The sequence below is a fragment of the Amaranthus tricolor genome, chromosome 2 (genome assembly GCF_026212465.1).
Source record: "Amaranthus tricolor cultivar Red isolate AtriRed21 chromosome 2, ASM2621246v1, whole genome shotgun sequence".
NCBI lineage: Eukaryota > Viridiplantae > Streptophyta > Magnoliopsida > Caryophyllales > Amaranthaceae > Amaranthus > Amaranthus tricolor.
Genome location: NC_080048.1, coordinates 1,514,072 through 1,533,924, shown reverse-complemented (window position 1 = coordinate 1,533,924; position 19,853 = coordinate 1,514,072). Strand labels below are relative to the sequence as shown.

Below are 19,853 nucleotides of genomic sequence, written 5' to 3'. Positions count from 1 at the left end.
AATTTATTATCATTTATTGACCGTTATGTATTAAATTGTTTTTCTTTAATTCTGAAATATTAGGTCATTTGGAGATATAATAGAGGCATTAATTATGCAACAAGTTGGAGCAAATGAACAGCCATTATATGCAAGGCTTGTGGTGCGTAATGGGGTAGCCGTCGAAATAATTTTAAGTGAGCATGGAAAATCAAAATTCTCCATTAATGGCAAGCATGTTTGGGCAAGGAAGTATGTCAGCAAGAATAATATGACACCACCAAATTCACCATCTTAATATTATATTATTGTTGGTTTTTATTAATAATGTTGGTTAGTTTTTATGGAATAAAGCTCAGAAGATCTTTTCTGGATAGAAATTTGTATTTTTCTTGTTTTCCCTTTGTATTATCAAACCTGATATAAATTTCTTGTAATGTGTCTTTTTTAAAGCTTATAATTATAATACTATTTCAAAAAATTATACTCCTTTTTGTCCGTCCTGTCACAATTTTCTTCCTACACAATTTTCCACTTTAATATCTCTATTTTGGTAATGCTCTTTTTTTTTTTGGTCTTACCTACAAACTTATTTCTTCTCTATTTCAACCAATTAATTTTATAAGTCTTATCTCAATTGGAGTAAAATTTTCATTTCTCCTAGGCAAGGTCCTAAAATCGAATTTCCCATTGTCCCTTCCTTTCTTTAGTCTACCCTCTCTCTCTCTACATATATATATATATATATATATATATATATATATATATATATATATATATATATATATATTACTTTTGAACTTTTTCAAATTCAAAACAACGTATTAACATATACTATTCAAATATGAATAAAGATATTTGTCGAAAAAAAAATGATATGAAATGTCAAGATAGCAATTTAGAGCAACATATGTTCTAAGACGAATCGACTAGTTTGAAATCAATCACACAATTCACCATCTTAAGTTACACATTTTTGAAGGCATCAAACACAAAAATACACCTTTTGAGATATCTCATTCATTTTGGTACATTCTAAAATTATAAACGGAATTGCCGTATATCCCCTCATATCATCTAAAAACTCTTTTCACACCGACTCTTAACTTTTTTTTCTCTTTTTTCAAGGCAACTGTAATAATGAATGCAGGGGTCAATCCAGATTAAAAATCTTTGGGGCCAAATAACCCTAAATGGGACCAACTAGTACTATTTTCCCTTTGAAAGTGAAGATACAATAGGAAAATTAAGAACATTAACCTAACACAGAAAATCATAAAACTAAACAGGGTTATAGGAGAAATGTAAATCAAATTTACAAAAAGAGGTATATCATATCCTATCCACATATGGAGCAAATGTCATCCACAACTAAAGACTTATGATGATTATAAATATACACAAGCAGTATTAATACAACATGATTAGAACCTAACCTAACTGAGATCACACAATGAAAGTGCAATACTATGATGAAGAAATAACAAAACCTGTAAGCATGATCACAGATATTAAATAAATGGAAGTAGGGTAGAAAAAATCACCTACCAAAACCATTCGTTCCTCGAATCCACTGCTTTTACATTAGTTGGAACAAGAGGAAGGTAACCATAGAGGGAAACAAAATCGTTCAAACATTTGTGTCTCTTGTTACTGTGATCTTTCAAACTACTTATGCCAAACGATCCGATCTCATATATCTTTCCTGCAAAGTAGAGTTCAATTAAAGCAATTACATTCGTAGATTCGTATCTTGTACACGATATAGTAACAAATTGGATCTTTTTAGTAAAATCTATTTGAGATTTTTAAATTGGATCTTTTAATAAAATCTATTTGAGATTTTTTGAAGTCTCGGAAAAGCTGGTGGTGAAAGATGCATCACATTCACACGTGTAGGGCGGTCATTCTAATATCAAGAGTGATGGATGAGACATGGTTTTACTCAATATTTTGAGATCAGCACCGGTGAGCTCAATTGCAACTTCACGCTCCCTGGAAATGACAAGACTGGTGAAATTTAAGGTTGTGACGGAGAATGGCGTTCTAGTGTAACCGTACCCCGAAGGTTGATCTTAAAAACAAAATTTCCAAATCTATTCAGATTTGTGCGAGTGCTTAGAAGTGTGTTTTTCTATCTGGCTTCGGGGGTGGTCAGGTTGTTTTCAACTGCGTTAATGGGAGAGCCGTATTGCACTTCTACTCTGCGAAATCCTGATCGACGTACCCTAAACTGCAGTACTTCAATAGATCTACTGTCCAAGTATGCAACCATCACAAAGTATTTTCCTCTAGTCTAAGCCTATTTTATATAGACCTGACAACCCCAAATCATAGATTGGAAATATAAACCTAATCTTCCAATAAATCTCTCAAAAAAAAAAAAACACCATAATACCAAAAAAATGTATGAGATAGATCATTTTTTGTATCTGAAATGGGTGTATCTCAAATGTCCATATTCGATAGCCAATACATCATACAGATATGGATGATTACAAGAAGAAAATTAGGAATGAGATGGTACAGAACAACTGCTAAATGCCATCAAACCTTTAATAGTTTGGTTAAAAACCTACAGTAAAACAAATCTCCAAGATGCATACAGGCATTAACTGCAGCAAAGGATAAGTCACTAACATTTAGTGTGTATCTAGCTTCACAACAAAAACTTATTCTATAAACCCTACCTAAAAATACTGGCCCCTTAATTTATGTCTAACATGCAATTTAATCACCTAACTTTCAATCGTTGAAAATTAATCCTTAAGGTTTGTTTAAGTGCAATTGACCTTCAAGTTTAATTTTGTTTGGTTGATGGCTGTTCTCGGCTGGTTTGACTCACTGCCAGTGAAAAACCCAGGAAAAGTGTTGGTGAGAGCACAAATAAAATCACGTTAGATATAGAAAAATCCAATACAAAGATCTTTATACAAAACTATGTATACAAAATTATCTACCTAGGAAATTTTTAGACGATGAGACGAAACTACTATTCCTGTTGGTGGAAAGTTGCAGTTTCGTGTAAAGAGTGGAATTAGGATTGTCAATGGTGGGTATATCATTAGAATAGTGTGAAGAGGCTCAATCTTCATGATTATTTCTAGTGGATGTTTGATATTTTGTTTTTGGATAAAAATGCAGCATATATATTCTCAAATGAGGGAGTATATTAATAGCTGTATTTTTAAAAGATTCAGATGAAAAATTTCTTTTCCAGTCTATAATTCGAGCAAACCTTAAATGCACAAAGTAAAATTGGGGTCACTTGCATTCGAAGATAAGATAGAGGACAAATTTTCTACCACTTAAAAGAGGGCCAATTCGAACAACTGAAGGAAAGGAATTAATTTGCCACTTTCCCCAAAACCCAAAATGCAAACTGGATTTTTCCTACCCACTAGGTGTAGTTAAAGCATAGGAACAACCATCTTGTACACCCCATTCATATATGAGGGTCCACCACTGGCCATGACCAAAGCATCTTCTCAACTTTGCTATGACCTATTTGATTGTCTAACTCCGATCAATTCTCTTTTATTTGTTTCTGTCATCATAACATGATGCCTATTAAAATAATGTCAACAAATCACAGTATCACACTAGCTAAATCTATCCATTCCTATAAAACGTCGTCATCAACTTTTGCATGAACATCAAGGAGGCTGTAAAAAAGGACTACTATGACGGTCACTGGGACAGGAAGAAGATGACCCCAACCACATAGACAACAAAGCTGAAAATATGCTCATTTTCAAGACTCGAGGAAGACAGATACAAGTAAACCTTTGACATAAGCTCATAGGAACTTGGTCTAGGCAACAGTGTAATTTGGCCTCCTGAAGCATATATTTCCTTAAGAGCACACATCTACTACTCCCTCTATCCCTAAGAGATTGTCACATTTTCAATTTTAATCCGTCCCTTTAACTTTGCAACATTTCTATTTTCGGTGGTGCCCCCACCATTTTCTTTAATTCATATCCACACATCATCTCTGATTTTCTCTCACTTTTAATCATACCCACACAATTTAATAGATACAACCAATTTCTTAATATTTGAGCCAACTGTTGATATTGTAATCCCTTAGGTCCAAAGGGAGTATATCTTTGGGGGTATTACTTGGAGAACCAAAGTTCAGCATTCCAAGACATGGATACTGCACAGGGATATAAGGCTCAACATTCCAATAAATTGCTCAATCATTATAAAATGACATATCATATATTTATATTAAAGCAGCACTTACCCTTGACCCAAATGGGAGGAGCCCCTGTGATGTTGGCCACAAGCAAAGACATTGCAATATCTTCACAGTTCCTATGATAGAATATAAACATTAGTCGTCAAGATGTTTAGCTATTGAAGAAATAATCAAATGAGTTAGTATATTGCCAAACCTCTCTCTTGTTACATAGTTGCGAATAGATGCTGGCATCTGATTGGTATACATATCAAGGTACTTTTGGTGGAAGAATGCTGCTTTTGAGAGAACCATACTGTAAGTGCCCATCCACCAAACAGACCACCATCCTCCATATTTATAAGATACATGGGTTTCTTTCTGTCACATTAAAAGATCGGGAAAAAGAATAAGCACCAAATGCTTAAAATCAAATTAGCACTAAACATTTAAATCAATCCATTCTAATAGTTTATTTCTCTTAAAAAAAAACCATTGATAGACCAGGAAAAAGAATAATCACCAAATGCTCAAAATTAAATTAGCACTTGACATTTACATAAACCCATTCCAATACTTTATTCCTCTTTAAAAAGTACTTTAATCGTCTGCACACCACAATTCACACAATCATTATTTGATAATGAAAAGCCTTATCTACTACCTGACTCATTCAACAATACATGAACAAGAGCTGTAGTTTAGTCATATCTGCGACTACATTAACCTAAGAAGCATAAATTTGGCCTATAGAGTAGCAATTAAGAAAATTTTGATGTAGCAGTTGTCTAAAGTACTCTGTACTCAGTAGCCAGCTTAAGCACTGTTAGCAAGGCTTTAGCATCAAGTATTATCTCACATTATAGAAGATGTAAGTACTTGTCCAACTAAATTATTGGTCAAAGAATAAAGTTTACACATGATTTGAGTTCATATGAAATATTCCTAAAAGATTCCGAGGATACTGCTGAAACATACATGGTGTAAAGTGGCTAATGACATCAGAACTCCAAATAGCTTCACTTATGTAGTCAACTTATTATTTATTATAGGGGCAGCAAGAAGATTATAAAGCCATGATTACTTTTATTTGAGATGGGGAAGGGAAATGAGAAATGGACAAGTAAACATCTCAACACACTCAAAAGATCTACCTTTTCACCTATCCAATGCATACGAGGAACAAATCCAACCATTGTTGATGGAGCAGTTTGCCAAATAGAGAAAGCGAATTCCAGTTCATCACAAGGTACAATGACATCATCGTCAACAGAAAATATTGCATCAGTCCTTAGGCTTTGAATAGGTTTGAATCTGTTGTTTAGATTATCCTCCTCATTTATATCAAACTTGAAATCGGGCTTACGAGCAGTCTGGGACTTGGCCATCACAATATTATAAAGATAATTTTTTAAACTATTTGAAGGAGGATCATTCTCACTCCACACCACATGTATTCCTTTAGTACCATGACATGAAGCATAATGAGCAACAGACTGCTTTAGAAGAGAATTACGCTTCCATGTGTTGATTAGTACAGTATATCCACCTCTGAATGATGAAATGGCAAAAAGAAACAAATTATTAGAAAACAACCTACCAATATGCCTTCAATTTTTTGCAAATAATCTACACAACCCAAGATTTAATATGAGAATTTCACCTTGATTCTAAGACACTCAACTATTAGATTTGATCTAAGTTGAGTACATGCAGCCACAAAAAGCATGCATTGACAGACATATGTGTGCGCATATACTAAAACTAAAAGGAGGTGATAATCAAGAGCATAGAGCACATCCCCATAACATCAGACATAAGAAAAAACAATGTTGCGGAAATAAAGTTAATACAAATAGTTGTAGTTAAACGTATAAAAATTGCAATAAATTGACATTATACATGCCTAAGAACAAAAAATCATACGCTTATCATATTCTCGTATACATATACTTGCACATATTTCAGAATTTTTAAACCTTACATTCAATTTGGAAGTTCTTTCCCATTTCCAATTTATCTCATTCATAAATCAAATCACTTTATCGAACATCAGAAAGATGGAAATATTAAAAAGTTCAATGTGAACGACTATTAGACCTGATATGTAGCTGACCCCATAGGATTAAGGATTGTTGTTGTTGTTTTGTGTTGCTTTTAATGCCCTCAACAAGGAGGTGCAAGTATTGATGATAATAGACCTCATATACAATGAGGTTCCTCGTATGCTCCTTGTACTCAAGATACCCACATACTATCTTTCTAAAAATCTCAATGTTGTAACTGAAATAAACTAGTCATTATTGCTTGTGGCTGACCACATTAAAAATCTAAAAGTTGCTCCACCTTACAAGATGCAAAGGACACACTACAAAGCTTATCAATCATAAGTGAAAGTTCTAGATAAAATGCATCATAAATATGTATTTTACAAGCCCCTCCAATAAGATAATATTGTCACTTTGCTGTAATAGAAGTATGTTCCAAACATCCAATTGGCAGCCAATGTTTGCAAGTAATAGCAAAATGACTAGAACTCAGAAACATAATTGTCATCATAGTTATATTGTATTTAACTTCAATGCAGTTATACTAAGTGGAACTGTAACCTGAAATTCAAATTTCTTCTCCCCCCATAACTTCTATATGTCTAAGTTCTTCATTCAACTTGAGAATTTAGATGGTCACCAATCAGGAATTCAGGATCATAGGAAACAGGGAAATATAGTTATTCTCTCCAACTTCAATGCAAAGATGAATTCATTCCATCACAGTACCATGTGATACCGTCAAATTATAATTCCTATTCTTGAATTGTATACTAGACATCGGGGGGAATGAAACGTTTTTCAAACATATGCATTTTAAACTTCCCGCTACTAAGAGTAGCAATGACCACATGTTAATTCACGCGGACGAACTCTAAGAGTCTTAGTTAATATCAATCAATAAAAAGGCTCATGAGAAAAATTACTCCAACTCAAATCAAAAACACTTTCAACATTTTCACTAATCCCTCATCTTGTTATTTATTTGCAAATAAATATCTATTATCAACTTTGATCTTCTTATTTGATTGTATTGCCATCACTTAAAAATTTAGTTTCTTGTATAGGATAATAAAAACAAAAGTTAATTATTCAACACATCCCCAATCTAAATCCTAAAGCCGACTACAGGTAAAAACAGCATTTGAAAATTATCCAAAGCAATGTCCTTTATCCAACAACATTCTATTTTATCACCACAATGCCATTAAGTACCTCCGACCTAGGCATGTGTTCGTTTTAGAGGTGTGTATACACAATCTTGTCCTTGCAATAGCAAAGAGGCGGTGAGCATGATATCATCAATAATTTGTTTATAATGTTAATACCCAATTGGCCAATGCCTAAATGGGGGTTAGGAGTAGACTGTATGCAACATTACTCTTCATGATAAACACAGAGAGTGTTTGGGATTGACAGATATTATTAAATGCATAATCAAAATAAACCAGCGTAAACTAATCCTAAAAACTTTCAAAAATTGAGATCTGAATGAAGAAAATTATAGCCCATATTTGGGAACCCCGATTCCGTATAGCAAATTGAGTAATATATCCAGCTAAAATTTAGTAATAATTGTTGAAGCTTACTAAAATAAAAACAACAATTTCATTTAAATTAGAAAAATAGCACGATTTCATCTCCAGAATTATTTTGATCTTACTATGTCTTTCAAAAGAAAATATAAGTCTTTCTTACTAAATATCATGTAAAAATACTTAAGCTAATACTATAATTAATATTTTAGCTAAACCTAAAAAAAATCAAAATCCGAATGCTAATGTGCCAAATTTAAAAGACAATTGTCAAATTATGAACAGATAAAGGATTTAATTATAATTTGAAATATATGAACAGATTAAGGATTTAATTATAATTTGAATTATTACCTTGAAGAAGAAAAAGATGATGAAGGATAGCGAAGATTCCAGCCTAAAGAAGAAGGAATTCTGGAGATTAATAAACCGACGCCGCATAATGCACAGAAAACGAGGAGGAGAAGTTTGAGTTTGGCAATATAACGAAGGCGACGGAAAATAACGAAGCGATGCTGAAAGGAACCTCTAATGGCGGCTTTTTCCTTCGCTGGAGAGTAAAATCCGCCATTAATTTCGCCATCTCTTATTGCTATTAGGTTTGATGTCGTCATTTTGCGGCGAATCTCCGGCGAAAATTCGAGTTTCCACTTTGGGAGGAGAAAGAGGAAAAGTTGCAGCCTACAGGTGTTGGAATAGATCGATAATATGTCGGTTTTTAAAAAAAAACTTTTATTAAAATAGAAAGAATATTAGTCACTTTTTTTTTTTTTATTTGTCCATTTTATTTTTGTGTCGTTTTTCAAAGTAAATTTGAATTTCGATATTTTATAATACGCATAATAAAAAATTGTAAAAATTATTCATTAAAATTCTTTGCATCAAGACGAATCTAACACACATATGAATATATTTTGTCATAAATATATACATTGAAAATCAAATTTAAATTTCTCTCTCTTATATAGCGAAAAAATTTAAAGTGGACAAACAAAAAAAATAGAAAAAGTAATATTCTTTTTATTTTAATTTCTTTGTTAAACTACTTTCAAAGAGAACCTTTGTTAAACTCACTTAAAAGTGTGAGAGTTTTATTGTCATAATGTGAGAAATATAAATTAAAAGGAGTAAAAATTAATAAGAAGTGGGTATAATAATTGAATTTTCTATATAGTATTTTATATTCTTGTGTAAATTAAACTCGGGTGTTTTATTTTTATTAATTTTTGAGTAAATTAAACTAGTATATAATATCTTTCTATTTTAATTTTTATATTCTTTCTATATTATATACTTGTAGGAGTTTATATAATGTTCTAATTTCTCTAATTTTATAAATTTTTCTTTTTTAAGAAATTGATCATAAAAAAAATAGACATGATGATTGAATTTCTATATAGTATCGAAAAACTTCCACTTCCTTTAAATTCAATGTTATAAGTTTTAATTTTTAATTAATCAAACAAAAATCAAAATGCTAACATCATTAGAATGTAGAAATCCTATGAGGAAACAAATAGGTTCGTATAGTCGCTTCAATTCCTTTGGTGTGTTTATCTTGCCTTTACCACTAATTCAATTTTTAATAATTCTAATTATATATGATTAAAAAATTATAAAAAATAATATTAATAAAATTTACATTAAAACAAATTAAACAAAAACTTATTTGACTATATTTTAACTTAAAATTGATAACAAATCAAGAGTGATAAATAATATAAAAAAGCAAGTAGTATTTTTTACGCAACCAAAAATGTATATTTTTAACTTACACTAAATTAATTTTTAATTGAAAAATAAATAGAGATTTACCATGGCTTGTTCTATTCAAGGGTAACACCATAGTGTAAAAACATGGTCGCATTACCATATCGCATTCATATTGTAGAGATTTTTAAGTTAACAATGACCAGCATATAGGTCGTCTCAACCGAAAAATCATCCGTATTGGCCATTGAAAATGACGATGTATTAGAGTTCGAACAATGTGTTTCAAACTCCAATATTACCAAGATCGAATGTATGAGGTTTTGTGACAAACAAATTACGCTATCAATAATATCGATGTTTGTAGGAGAAAATAAAGCAATAAAACGACACAAAGATTTAACGAGGTTCACCCAAATAAGGCTACGTCCTCCGGTGTGTAGTATCTCTTATATTATCAAAAGAAGTTCAAAGAACTCTCAAATATGGAGAATTACAATAGAGAAGAGATATAGGCTAGTGTTTGGCTTGGGGTGTATTTTGTGGATGATTACAATGTGATTGAGAGCTCTCTATTTATAGAAGAGATCATACTAAGTTACATTAAGTACATTAAAGCTATGATTAAATGATAATGAAACATCCCTAAGTACATGAAGAGTCCTAAAACAACATTCTAGAGTATCAGAGACTTCGCTCGACCAAAACAGGGGTTCGCTCGGTCGAGCGACTTGGTCGAGCGGACTTCAATAAGCTTCTGGTTGCATTCTATCTGCTCGCTCAACCCAACCTGGAGCTCGCTCGGTCGAGCGAGCTGGTCGAGCGGCTCTTCAGAGGCTTCTGACAGTATTTGCTCGACTTGCATGGTAGAGCATCTTGAATCAACCTTTCCACTTCTTCATTAAGTCCCATAACTCTCACACTTCATTACCTTATTAATCCATACTTAATCACCATTATAAATCAATCATCAAAACTTAACTTAATACACCCACATTAACACATTCATGAGATTCCATCCCAAAGGTCATACATGAATGCATCTCATCAAATGTGCACTCAAATCACACTAATCACAACAGCCATCAAACACATTTCACAACCGTTACCACAATAGTGACCAAAACCGTATTTTGCACTATGTCTAACACCATCCATATCAATAAGGTTTTTCCCCTCTTTTGATTGATATTATCATATTACATTGTTCATCCTTGATCTTATTAAGAAAAATAAAAGTCACTAGCTCTTACTTCTTAGTACAACTCTACTAATTTTCCCTATGATGAGAAGATTACAACAACAACAACAACAAAAAAAAAAAAATCCTACAAGCAAATTTAAATTGTCCCAATTTAATCTCATGAAGTTTATTTGTATATCCATGATTCAAATTGATGGTAACCATGTCAACACAATAGGACTTCTTACTCTATGAACTGTATCCTTCCACACTAAGAATCCAGCTTCTGCTTCAGGCTGTCTAGAAACTGTCTTAAATGTGATTTTATAAGACAACTTCTGATACTTTTTAGTAAACTTCAACACATTAGGCTCAACCAACACCTTAGCCCCTTTGAATGGAGTGACTCGAGCTCGATAACTAGAGACGGGTGGGCCCACATTCGTGACCGTTCGTTTGAGGGTTATACTAGATATGCTTGTATTTGAAGGAAATAGGGCTGATAGCGCAGGGTAGTTTAAGTCCCCTGGCTTAGAAATAGTGTTATGGCAAGACTTTTTACCCTTAGAAAAGACTCGGAGTTGGGTTGGTGTCGGGTTTTGGGCACACAAGAAATCGAAGTAATCTTGAGGCGATATGTCGTAGATCAAACCCGGGTTGAGCGCCCTAACCGGGTTTATATGACCCGCTCCGTAATCATAAGGGCTCGAGGGTGACCCGGTCGATGCATCTATTATAGGTCTTTGTGAATTGTCATGTATATATGCAGTAGTCATTAGTGCAGATTTTATTGCAGCAGGACTCCAATTCGGGTGCTTGGCCTTGATCAAAGCCGCTACCCCACTAACATGAGGGCACGACATAGACGTACCCGATAGTACATTGAACTTGACCCTCCGATTATCTGCAGGGACACCCGAGGGTCCCACACTTCCAGTCCAAGCAGCAAGGATGTTTACTCCGGGGGCCACTATATCGGGCTTAAGAACCTCTAAGGAAAGGATGTTGGGACCCCTTGAGGAAAATGCTGCTACTATTGGGGAGGGTTTGATGCCGACTTTTGTACCTAAAAACGACATTGTTGCTGTCGCATTTCGGTTTCTCATTGCATATCGCTTTATAACGTTGCCTTCCTTCTCTCCGACTGCCACAGCCGGAATGAGATGACAATCAGCTACTAGCTCCTCACCATTAGCCGCAGTGTTAGCTAGGATCATGCCTACTCCTCCGGCTTCTTTCACCACTTGACCTTTTTGAACTCGAGGACTAATGCCTCGATCACATATTACTATCTTTCCTTGAACTTTGCGACGATCAAGAGTACCTTGAACCATAAATAGTTCAAATAATCAAATTAAATTTACACATCAAAAAAACAATTCTTCACTTAAGTTCTATCCAATAATCTTGAATATGTCATGAGTCTACTAAATGCAAAATGTCATTTTCTTTTTAATATTTAGTGACAAACATATTTAATATGTGAATTCCTATAAAGTCTATCTACATCGAACAAGATTCCCACAACAAGACCTTTTTTTTTTTGTTGTTGATAGGTCAGCATCTACATTCAATAAGTGCCAACGTAGCAAGTGACACATAGCATAACAATTAAGAGTATATGAAATATGTTGGGATCTCAAGTCGGCTTAAATAAATCTTTGGTTGAGTTGGTTGCTTACCCATAACATGGAATAACCAATTGATCATATTCATAACTAGTACTCCGCAAGAACATTAAATTTTTCATCTAGCATTGCATTCATCATATTCCTCACTATAATTTATACCTACATAATAGTGCATAACACCATACGCATAGATTTTATGAAATATCTATATTATATAATATATTATGGGGCTACATCAATCAGTTTAAACTTAACGTTGACTGAGTTGATTCCATAACATAATATGGATATCAGATGTCCAAGTCATATTCGGGTTTAAATTACCTCACTTCTAGTCCAATAGGCCCGGCTATTGGTTGAGCTGGTTCCATAATGTACGTACCACATCGTTTTGGTTTAATTTAATTTTAATCAACTATATATATCACATATGTTTGGAATAATTAATTAAAATTAAAAATGATGCAAGAATATACGAGTAGTAGTTTAATTTGTTGTATGAGTAGTAAGTTATGGTTATGCATACCTTCCAAGCACAAGGAAGTTGGATCCGGATTCGTCGAGTTACTACCCAAATACACAACCGGGTAAAGCTTCTCGGGTGACAAACTCATTCTCCCTTTATAAATTGACACTCCATTAAATGACTTCCCACTTCCAAGCCTAACATTAGCAGGAAAGTTCCTATCCAAAGTACTTGCTCCAACAGTAGCAACCCATGGTGCAACATTGGTAAGACTAACCGGGTCGGGTCCACCATTACCCGCCGAGCACGAAACAAACACTCCTTTCTCCATAGCTCCAAATGTAGCAACCGATAAACTATCTCGATAATAAGACGACACGCCGCCTCCTAAGGAAATCGATAGTACATCTACTCCGTCTGCTATTGCTTGGTCGACTGCTGACAAGATGTCTGAGCTGAAACACCCACCAGCCCAGCACACCTTGTAGGCAGCAACCCTAGCCCGAGGGTGCATCCCTCGGGCTGTACCTGGTGCATAGCCTAATAAACTTGCACCACGTACAGGGGACCCAGCCACGGTCCCAGCTGTGTGGGTCCCGTGACCGTCTTGGTCCCTTGGAGATTTATACTCCAATTCATCACTTATATTCCCAGTAGCGGCTTCATACCCCTTATAGAAAACCCGGGCTCCAACTATCTTCCTATTACAATGTCGGGCCGGGTCAAAACCCTGACCTTTCTCACATGCACCCTTCCACCGGGCCGGAACCGGGCCTAACCCGGAATCATTAAAACTCTGACTTTCAGGCCAGATTCCAGTATCAAGCACCCCAACAATGACATCATAGTTACGGGCCTGGTTTCCGGCCTGCTCAAGAATAACATCTTCTCTATTCAACCCCAAAAACAATGGGCTTCTAGTAGTATGAAGATTATACACTGTCTCTGGAAATAAATTCACAACCCCATAATCTTGACCCAATTTCAAAGCCTCTTCATCGGTGAGTTGGGCCGCAAGCCCATGAATAGCATTTTGGTAAGTGTACATAACCCTACTACTTCCTTCATTACTAGCAAATTTCTCTTCTACAATGGTATTTATTTTGGAATTATACCAATCAAAATGACTAGAAAAAACCATTGGCATGGCTGAATTATCCATTTGAACAATATAAGTTTTCTTAGTAGAATAAGAAAAACATACATAAAACAAACATGTTACAAGAAAAAATCTTAATTTTATTTCACTACCCATATTTTTTCCTTTTTTTTTTGGTTATTTTCAAGCTAAGAGAAATATATTTTGGGTAGTTTGATATAATAAGGTGGGTGAAGTGGAAGTGGTATCTAGCTTGTGCATGCAATAAAAGAGGTGGTTGGAAGCCATGAATGCAAAAGAATGACACATAAAAAAATGACTAAAAACAATATAGGGTAGATAGGAGGAGTCAAATTCATAGAAGTGGTGGAAGTTAATTGGGTTATTAATGGTATGGAATACAAGGATAGAATTATGGGCAGTCAATAATGTCAACTGACAGCATTAATTTATCTAGAAATATTAATATATATGATGGATAAATTGGTAGAAATTTTGCTACATAAATATGTTGACCTAAGTTCAAACCACCTTAATATTGTGCTTGGGAACAAGTATTTTATAATTTTATTTATGAAATCATAAATAAAAAATATGAGAATGACAAGATTTGAGAAATATTCTCAAATTTTTAATTTTAAGTACTTTAAAAATAATTAGTGGAGTTAATTTAAATTTAAATTTAAAAATTTTTAATTTACCAAATTATAAATTTGTGTTTTAAATTGCATTAAATGATTATGTTCTAAATCGCCCTAAATGGTATTGTATGGTGGATGGTGATATGGTCCTCTTGATTTTTGGCTTCATTTCATGTAGAAGTAGCAGCGGTGATATTTCTTCTAGCATAGAGGAAATATTTATTACAATGTTTCATTGACAAATTATGGTCCCATATCACCCATGTATCTAACTCTATAGAGTACTTAGCTATTGAAAATGAGTGAGGATTTTGTAGGTTTTTAGTTGTGATATGAAAATGTGCCAACTATGTAAGATAGAAAGGATTTTGAAAGTGATAGTGAAAGATTTGATAAAATTCAATCTGAATTAAAATTGATTTGAAATTCATCATAAAAATAAAAATAAAATTATTAAATATATATTTTTATGAGAAATGTTAATAATAAAATGCGTTGGTTTGATCCAAAATCAATCTAGAATCAATACGACTTGAAGGATAGTGAGCACAAGTGTAAAGCTCATACAAATGTTGGGGAAAGTGATATGTGTATAGTGGAAAATGATATCCAAGAGTGCAAGCAAATTGTTACTGATTCTTTCGTATCCACACCGACGCGTCTCGAGGAAGGGACTCGTCGGCATCAATGAATTGCCTGGCTTGGAATTGTAGAGGGTTGGGAATTCCTTTGTAGTTCAAGATCTCACCGCGACGGTGAAGAAGAAGAACCCCAACATTGTCTTTTTAATGGAAACAATTAGTAAAAGAGGTGTTATACACTACTGGAAAAAATGTCATTTGTTGCGGTTTTTTTTTGCCACAATATGCTGCGGTTTTGACCCTAAGCATTAGTGATAGCAGCAGATAGCCTATTTTAAATGCTGCGGTTTAAAACCACAGCACAAAGATACACTATATGTTGCGGTTCCATTAAAACCGCAGCATATAGCATATATATATTTTTTTCTTTTTATAAATAATCCAATGCTAATGTACAATATAATAAACAATATTGCAAATATATATAATCACAAATTATCACCAACTAATATATATATATATATATAAACTCTCGATCATATATATAATACGTAATAAACAAATACATACATACATACATACATACATACATACATACATACATACATACATACATACATACATACATACATACATACATACATACATACATATATATATATATATATATATATATATATATATATATATATATATATATATATATATATATATATATATATATTATATGAAATATAATATATTAGCAAGATATATGGCAATCTTGTCTTTCAATTCGCGCACTTTTCCATCTCTCAAAGTGCGTGAAAGTGCGTGTTTCTCTTGGAGTGACGTATAAAACCTATAAATATTATATGAAATAATTAAAAAGTTTATATGATACATAAACATTAGATTTTACCAATAGTAAATATATAATATTACAATTTAAGAACATAAAAAATACTTACGACATTAATATTTTCGACTCCAACGTTGTTCACGACTTAAAAGCGATCGTCCATATATTTGAGAGCGTAGTAGCCGCAATCAACGCTATTATCTTGTCGAAAGCACTAAGAGAAAGTAGATGTTAGTGCCAAAAACGCTTAAAACCCCTTAAAATCGCAACTTAGCACGTAATTTCAAGCATATGACTATGATTTTCAATTCTAACCATTTCAACACAATAATATATACGAACTAGTGTTGTGTGCCAAAAACACTTAAATGAAACATATTTCGAATAGCAGTGTTGTGTACCTTTACTGCTTTCCATTTCGGATATGTGGCTCTCAATATAGATCCCATTTCTCCACACACTTTCTTCATTGTGCTAAAACGCATGAGAAAAGTATAAGTATTTATATATCAATGCATGTAATAATATTAATGTAATACCATATATATATATATATATATATATATATATATATATATATATATATATATATATATATATATATATATATATATATATATATATATATATATATATATATATATATATATATATATATATATATATATATATATATATATATATATATATATATATATATATATATATATATATATATATATATATATAAATGTGTGTATATATATATATATATATATATATATATATATATATATATATATATATATATATATATATATATATATCTATATATATATATATATATATATATACATATATATATATATATATATATATATATATATATATATATATATATATATATATATATAACACTTAAATGAAATTGGTAAAATTTATAAAATTACGCATTCAATAAGGCTATGAATTTTGTGTTGCGAGGCGGGCTTTGAGCTTTATGTAATGAGTCGAAGACGTGCACAGTATTCGTCAAAGGACATATGACCAAAAGTATCCAATGCAAACTACAAACGCAAATTTAAAATCAACAAATTAGAGAATATGTGAACTTAAAAATCAAAACATAAGTTCAATTTCAAAAATAAAACTTACTCTTCCACATATGGAGCCAGAATGAACGTGTGTTTAGATGCAAGCGAATTATTCAAAGCAGTCTCAATGTATGCTTTGACGTCATCTGGATCATTTACGCTTTTAGTACCCGAAATCGATTCAGGACAAAACCATCCAATAATTACAAAAGGGCTTTCAATAAAGTAGAATTGTTCCGTCTGCAGGGGTAGAACGATTGGGTCCTCCTCACGCATGCGAGATGCACATGTGTGCAGCCATTTGCAATCTTGAGAGAGATCTTTTAACTCCACATCAGTTAAAATTGGAGTGCTTGCCACTGACTTTGAACCAGTCGACACCTTTGATGAGGAACGGATCTCTCTCTTAGAGTCCTTTGGACTTTTTTGCTATTTCAATTTATACAATTAAATTAGTGTAAGCATGCAATTAAAATAATAAAAATAAATAAGATACAAATGATTATTACCTTGGTAGTGAATCGGACCCAAGAATATGGCCATGTGACGAAACTACCTAGGGTGTCTGATAGTTTCTCAAGGCTCCATTCTGACATTGGAACCGGGAGTGAAAAATTTTCAAATCCCTTTACAATAGTTTCTACGGTCACACTGATGTGGCCACCTATAACAGGCATGGAATGCACTGTTTGACCCTCTTTGGTTGGTTGTGCCACACCATATGCAACCTCAGTTAAGTCACCACTACTAGCAGCACCTAATTGAGGCAGCAAAAGAGAACGAGGACGTTTTTCTAACTCATCTTCGACTCCCTCCATCATCTCATCAACACGTTCCACATCTTTATCGACATTCTCTTCATCTGTCTCATACCCATCAACACGATCTACTACATCCTTATTGACATCGGCCACACTATTGACATCCTCAACAACATTTTTTTCTTTGTAAACTCCCTCATCACCATGTCAAACCCAAACATGATATTGAGGCCTAAACCCACGTCGAAGTATGTGCTCCCTAAGGATATGAACACTATCTATCTTTGATACATTGCCACAATTGACACATGGACAATAAAACCAACTCCCCCCGTCCTAACTTGATGTTCAACCGCAATACCACAAAATTCTAATACGCTATCAATAAATTCTGACGATTCAATGCTTTCATACATTCAAGAATGATCTTTTGTCATCCTAAGTGTGATTAATTAATTCAAAACAAAATTAATACACATATATACTTATTTATACCAAACATATTTAATATATACTTATTTATACCAATATATTAACCCTAAATACATATACTAATTCTATATAAGCACTACATTGTGTTCTAAAATAAAATCACTTAGAATAATTAACATTGTATACTTCATACTTCACATTCTAATTCTATATAACCAAACATATATTCTATACTTCATACTTCAATATAAGCACTACATTGTAAATAAAATCATATTCAAAATATAAATAATAAAATAAAATCATTTAACCCTAAAAATATGTATAATCTAATTCTAATAAATAAAAACATATGTACAACAACAAACCACATTTTTAACAAAATACACATAAATCAAAATAATTAACAAATTAAATTAATAACATAACTTGAAAAATATCAAACTCATATACAAAATATAAATAATAATGTAAAACTCCCTAAACCCTAAAAATTTGAAAAACAATAAAAATTGGTATCAAAAACAAAATTAGTAAGTACAACTATTTTTTCAAAAAGAAAGTAAAAAAACAAAAATCAAAAACACCAAAACCCCCATGAAATGGATATTACCTTAATAGTTTCGTGGGTTTAGAAGCAAATTTCGATGAAGGATAGTAGGAAGAAGCAAATTTCAAACAATTTTGTGGGTGGGTTTTTAAGAAATTTCATGGGTTTGAAACAGTAGCACGAAGAAAAAGAAGAAGAAGAACAAGACATTTGTGGGTTTTTGAAAGAAGCAACAGTGGTATGGAAATGAAACAGTAGCAGTCGTATGGGTTTCAAATGGCAAATTTCGTGGTTTCAAATGTTGAAAAAGAAGAAGGAAGCAACACAGTCGTGAATGAAACAGTCGTAGGAATGAAAATACTCATGAAACTGTATATGAGGGGGTAAAAGTTACATTATATGCTGCGGTTTTCTTGGAACCACAACATATAACCCTTTTTTTTGTCATTGTTCCAATATATTTTATGCTGCGTCTCACACAAATCGCAGCATATGTCACGTAGCACTTGACATTTTTTCCACTAGTGATAGAAAGGTTAAGAAATTCACTGGGGTTTTCAAGGAGTTTTGTGGTTGAGCCAAGAGGAAGATCTGGCGGCTTAGCTATGTTATGGAAGGAGGATGTTAATGGGAATGTTGGTTCTTACTGTCAAAATCATATTAATTTGGTGATTTCTACAGAAGGAAAAACAACTTGGAGACTTACTGGTTTCTATGGTCTCCCAGAAAGGGTGAGACGAAGAGAGTCGTGGGAACTTTTAAAGATGATTTCTAATTCATGCTCATTGCCGTGGGTAGTAGTTGGGAACTTCAATGGCATTATATCTAATGATGATCTCAGTGGTCCTAATGATAGAGAGAATTGGATGTTGAAAGGATTTCGAGAAGTAGTGGATTACTGTGGTTTAATTGATATCAGATTTATTGATCCAAAATTCACATAGACTGGTATCCGTAAAGGTGTAGTTGCTATTGAAGAAAGACTTGATTGGGCTTTTGCGAATCCTGCTTGGCTTAATATCTTTCCGAAAGCTTTGGTTCGTAATATTGTCTCCTCAACATTTGATCACCTGCCAATTCTTTTGCAAATAGATGGTATAATGATCAAAAGGGGTCGTAAAGCAAAGAAAAGATTTA

General features: G+C 33.0%; 2 protein-coding genes across 3 annotated transcripts; both read right to left on the bottom strand.

Moving 5' to 3' along the window:
• Positions 1–867: 867 nt before the first annotated feature.
• Positions 868–8,450, bottom strand: LOC130807012 (glycosylinositol phosphorylceramide mannosyl transferase 1-like). 2 transcript variants are annotated; one of them, XM_057672293.1, is made up of 6 exons: positions 8,103–8,450; positions 5,320–5,716; positions 4,383–4,546; positions 4,232–4,302; positions 1,528–1,684; positions 868–1,111 (listed from the first exon to the last, which is right to left on the bottom strand). In XM_057672293.1, the coding sequence occupies exons 1-6, from the start codon at positions 8,360–8,362 to the stop codon at positions 1,057–1,059; spliced, it is 1,104 nt and encodes a 367-aa protein (XP_057528276.1). In that variant the 5' UTR covers positions 8,363–8,450; the 3' UTR covers positions 868–1,056. The 2 variants fall into 2 exon arrangements, with proteins under 2 accessions (XP_057528276.1, XP_057528277.1); XM_057672294.1 differs by lacking the exon at positions 868–1,111 and having other exon boundaries at positions 1,253–1,684.
• Positions 8,451–10,615: 2,165 nt separating this feature from the next.
• Positions 10,616–14,126, bottom strand: LOC130807011 (subtilisin-like protease SBT1.3). The gene is made up of 2 exons (XM_057672292.1): positions 12,799–14,126; positions 10,616–11,965 (listed from the first exon to the last, which is right to left on the bottom strand). The coding sequence occupies exons 1-2, from the start codon at positions 13,991–13,993 to the stop codon at positions 10,848–10,850; spliced, it is 2,313 nt and encodes a 770-aa protein (XP_057528275.1). The 5' UTR covers positions 13,994–14,126; the 3' UTR covers positions 10,616–10,847.
• Between the last annotated feature and the right edge of the window lie 5,727 nt (positions 14,127–19,853).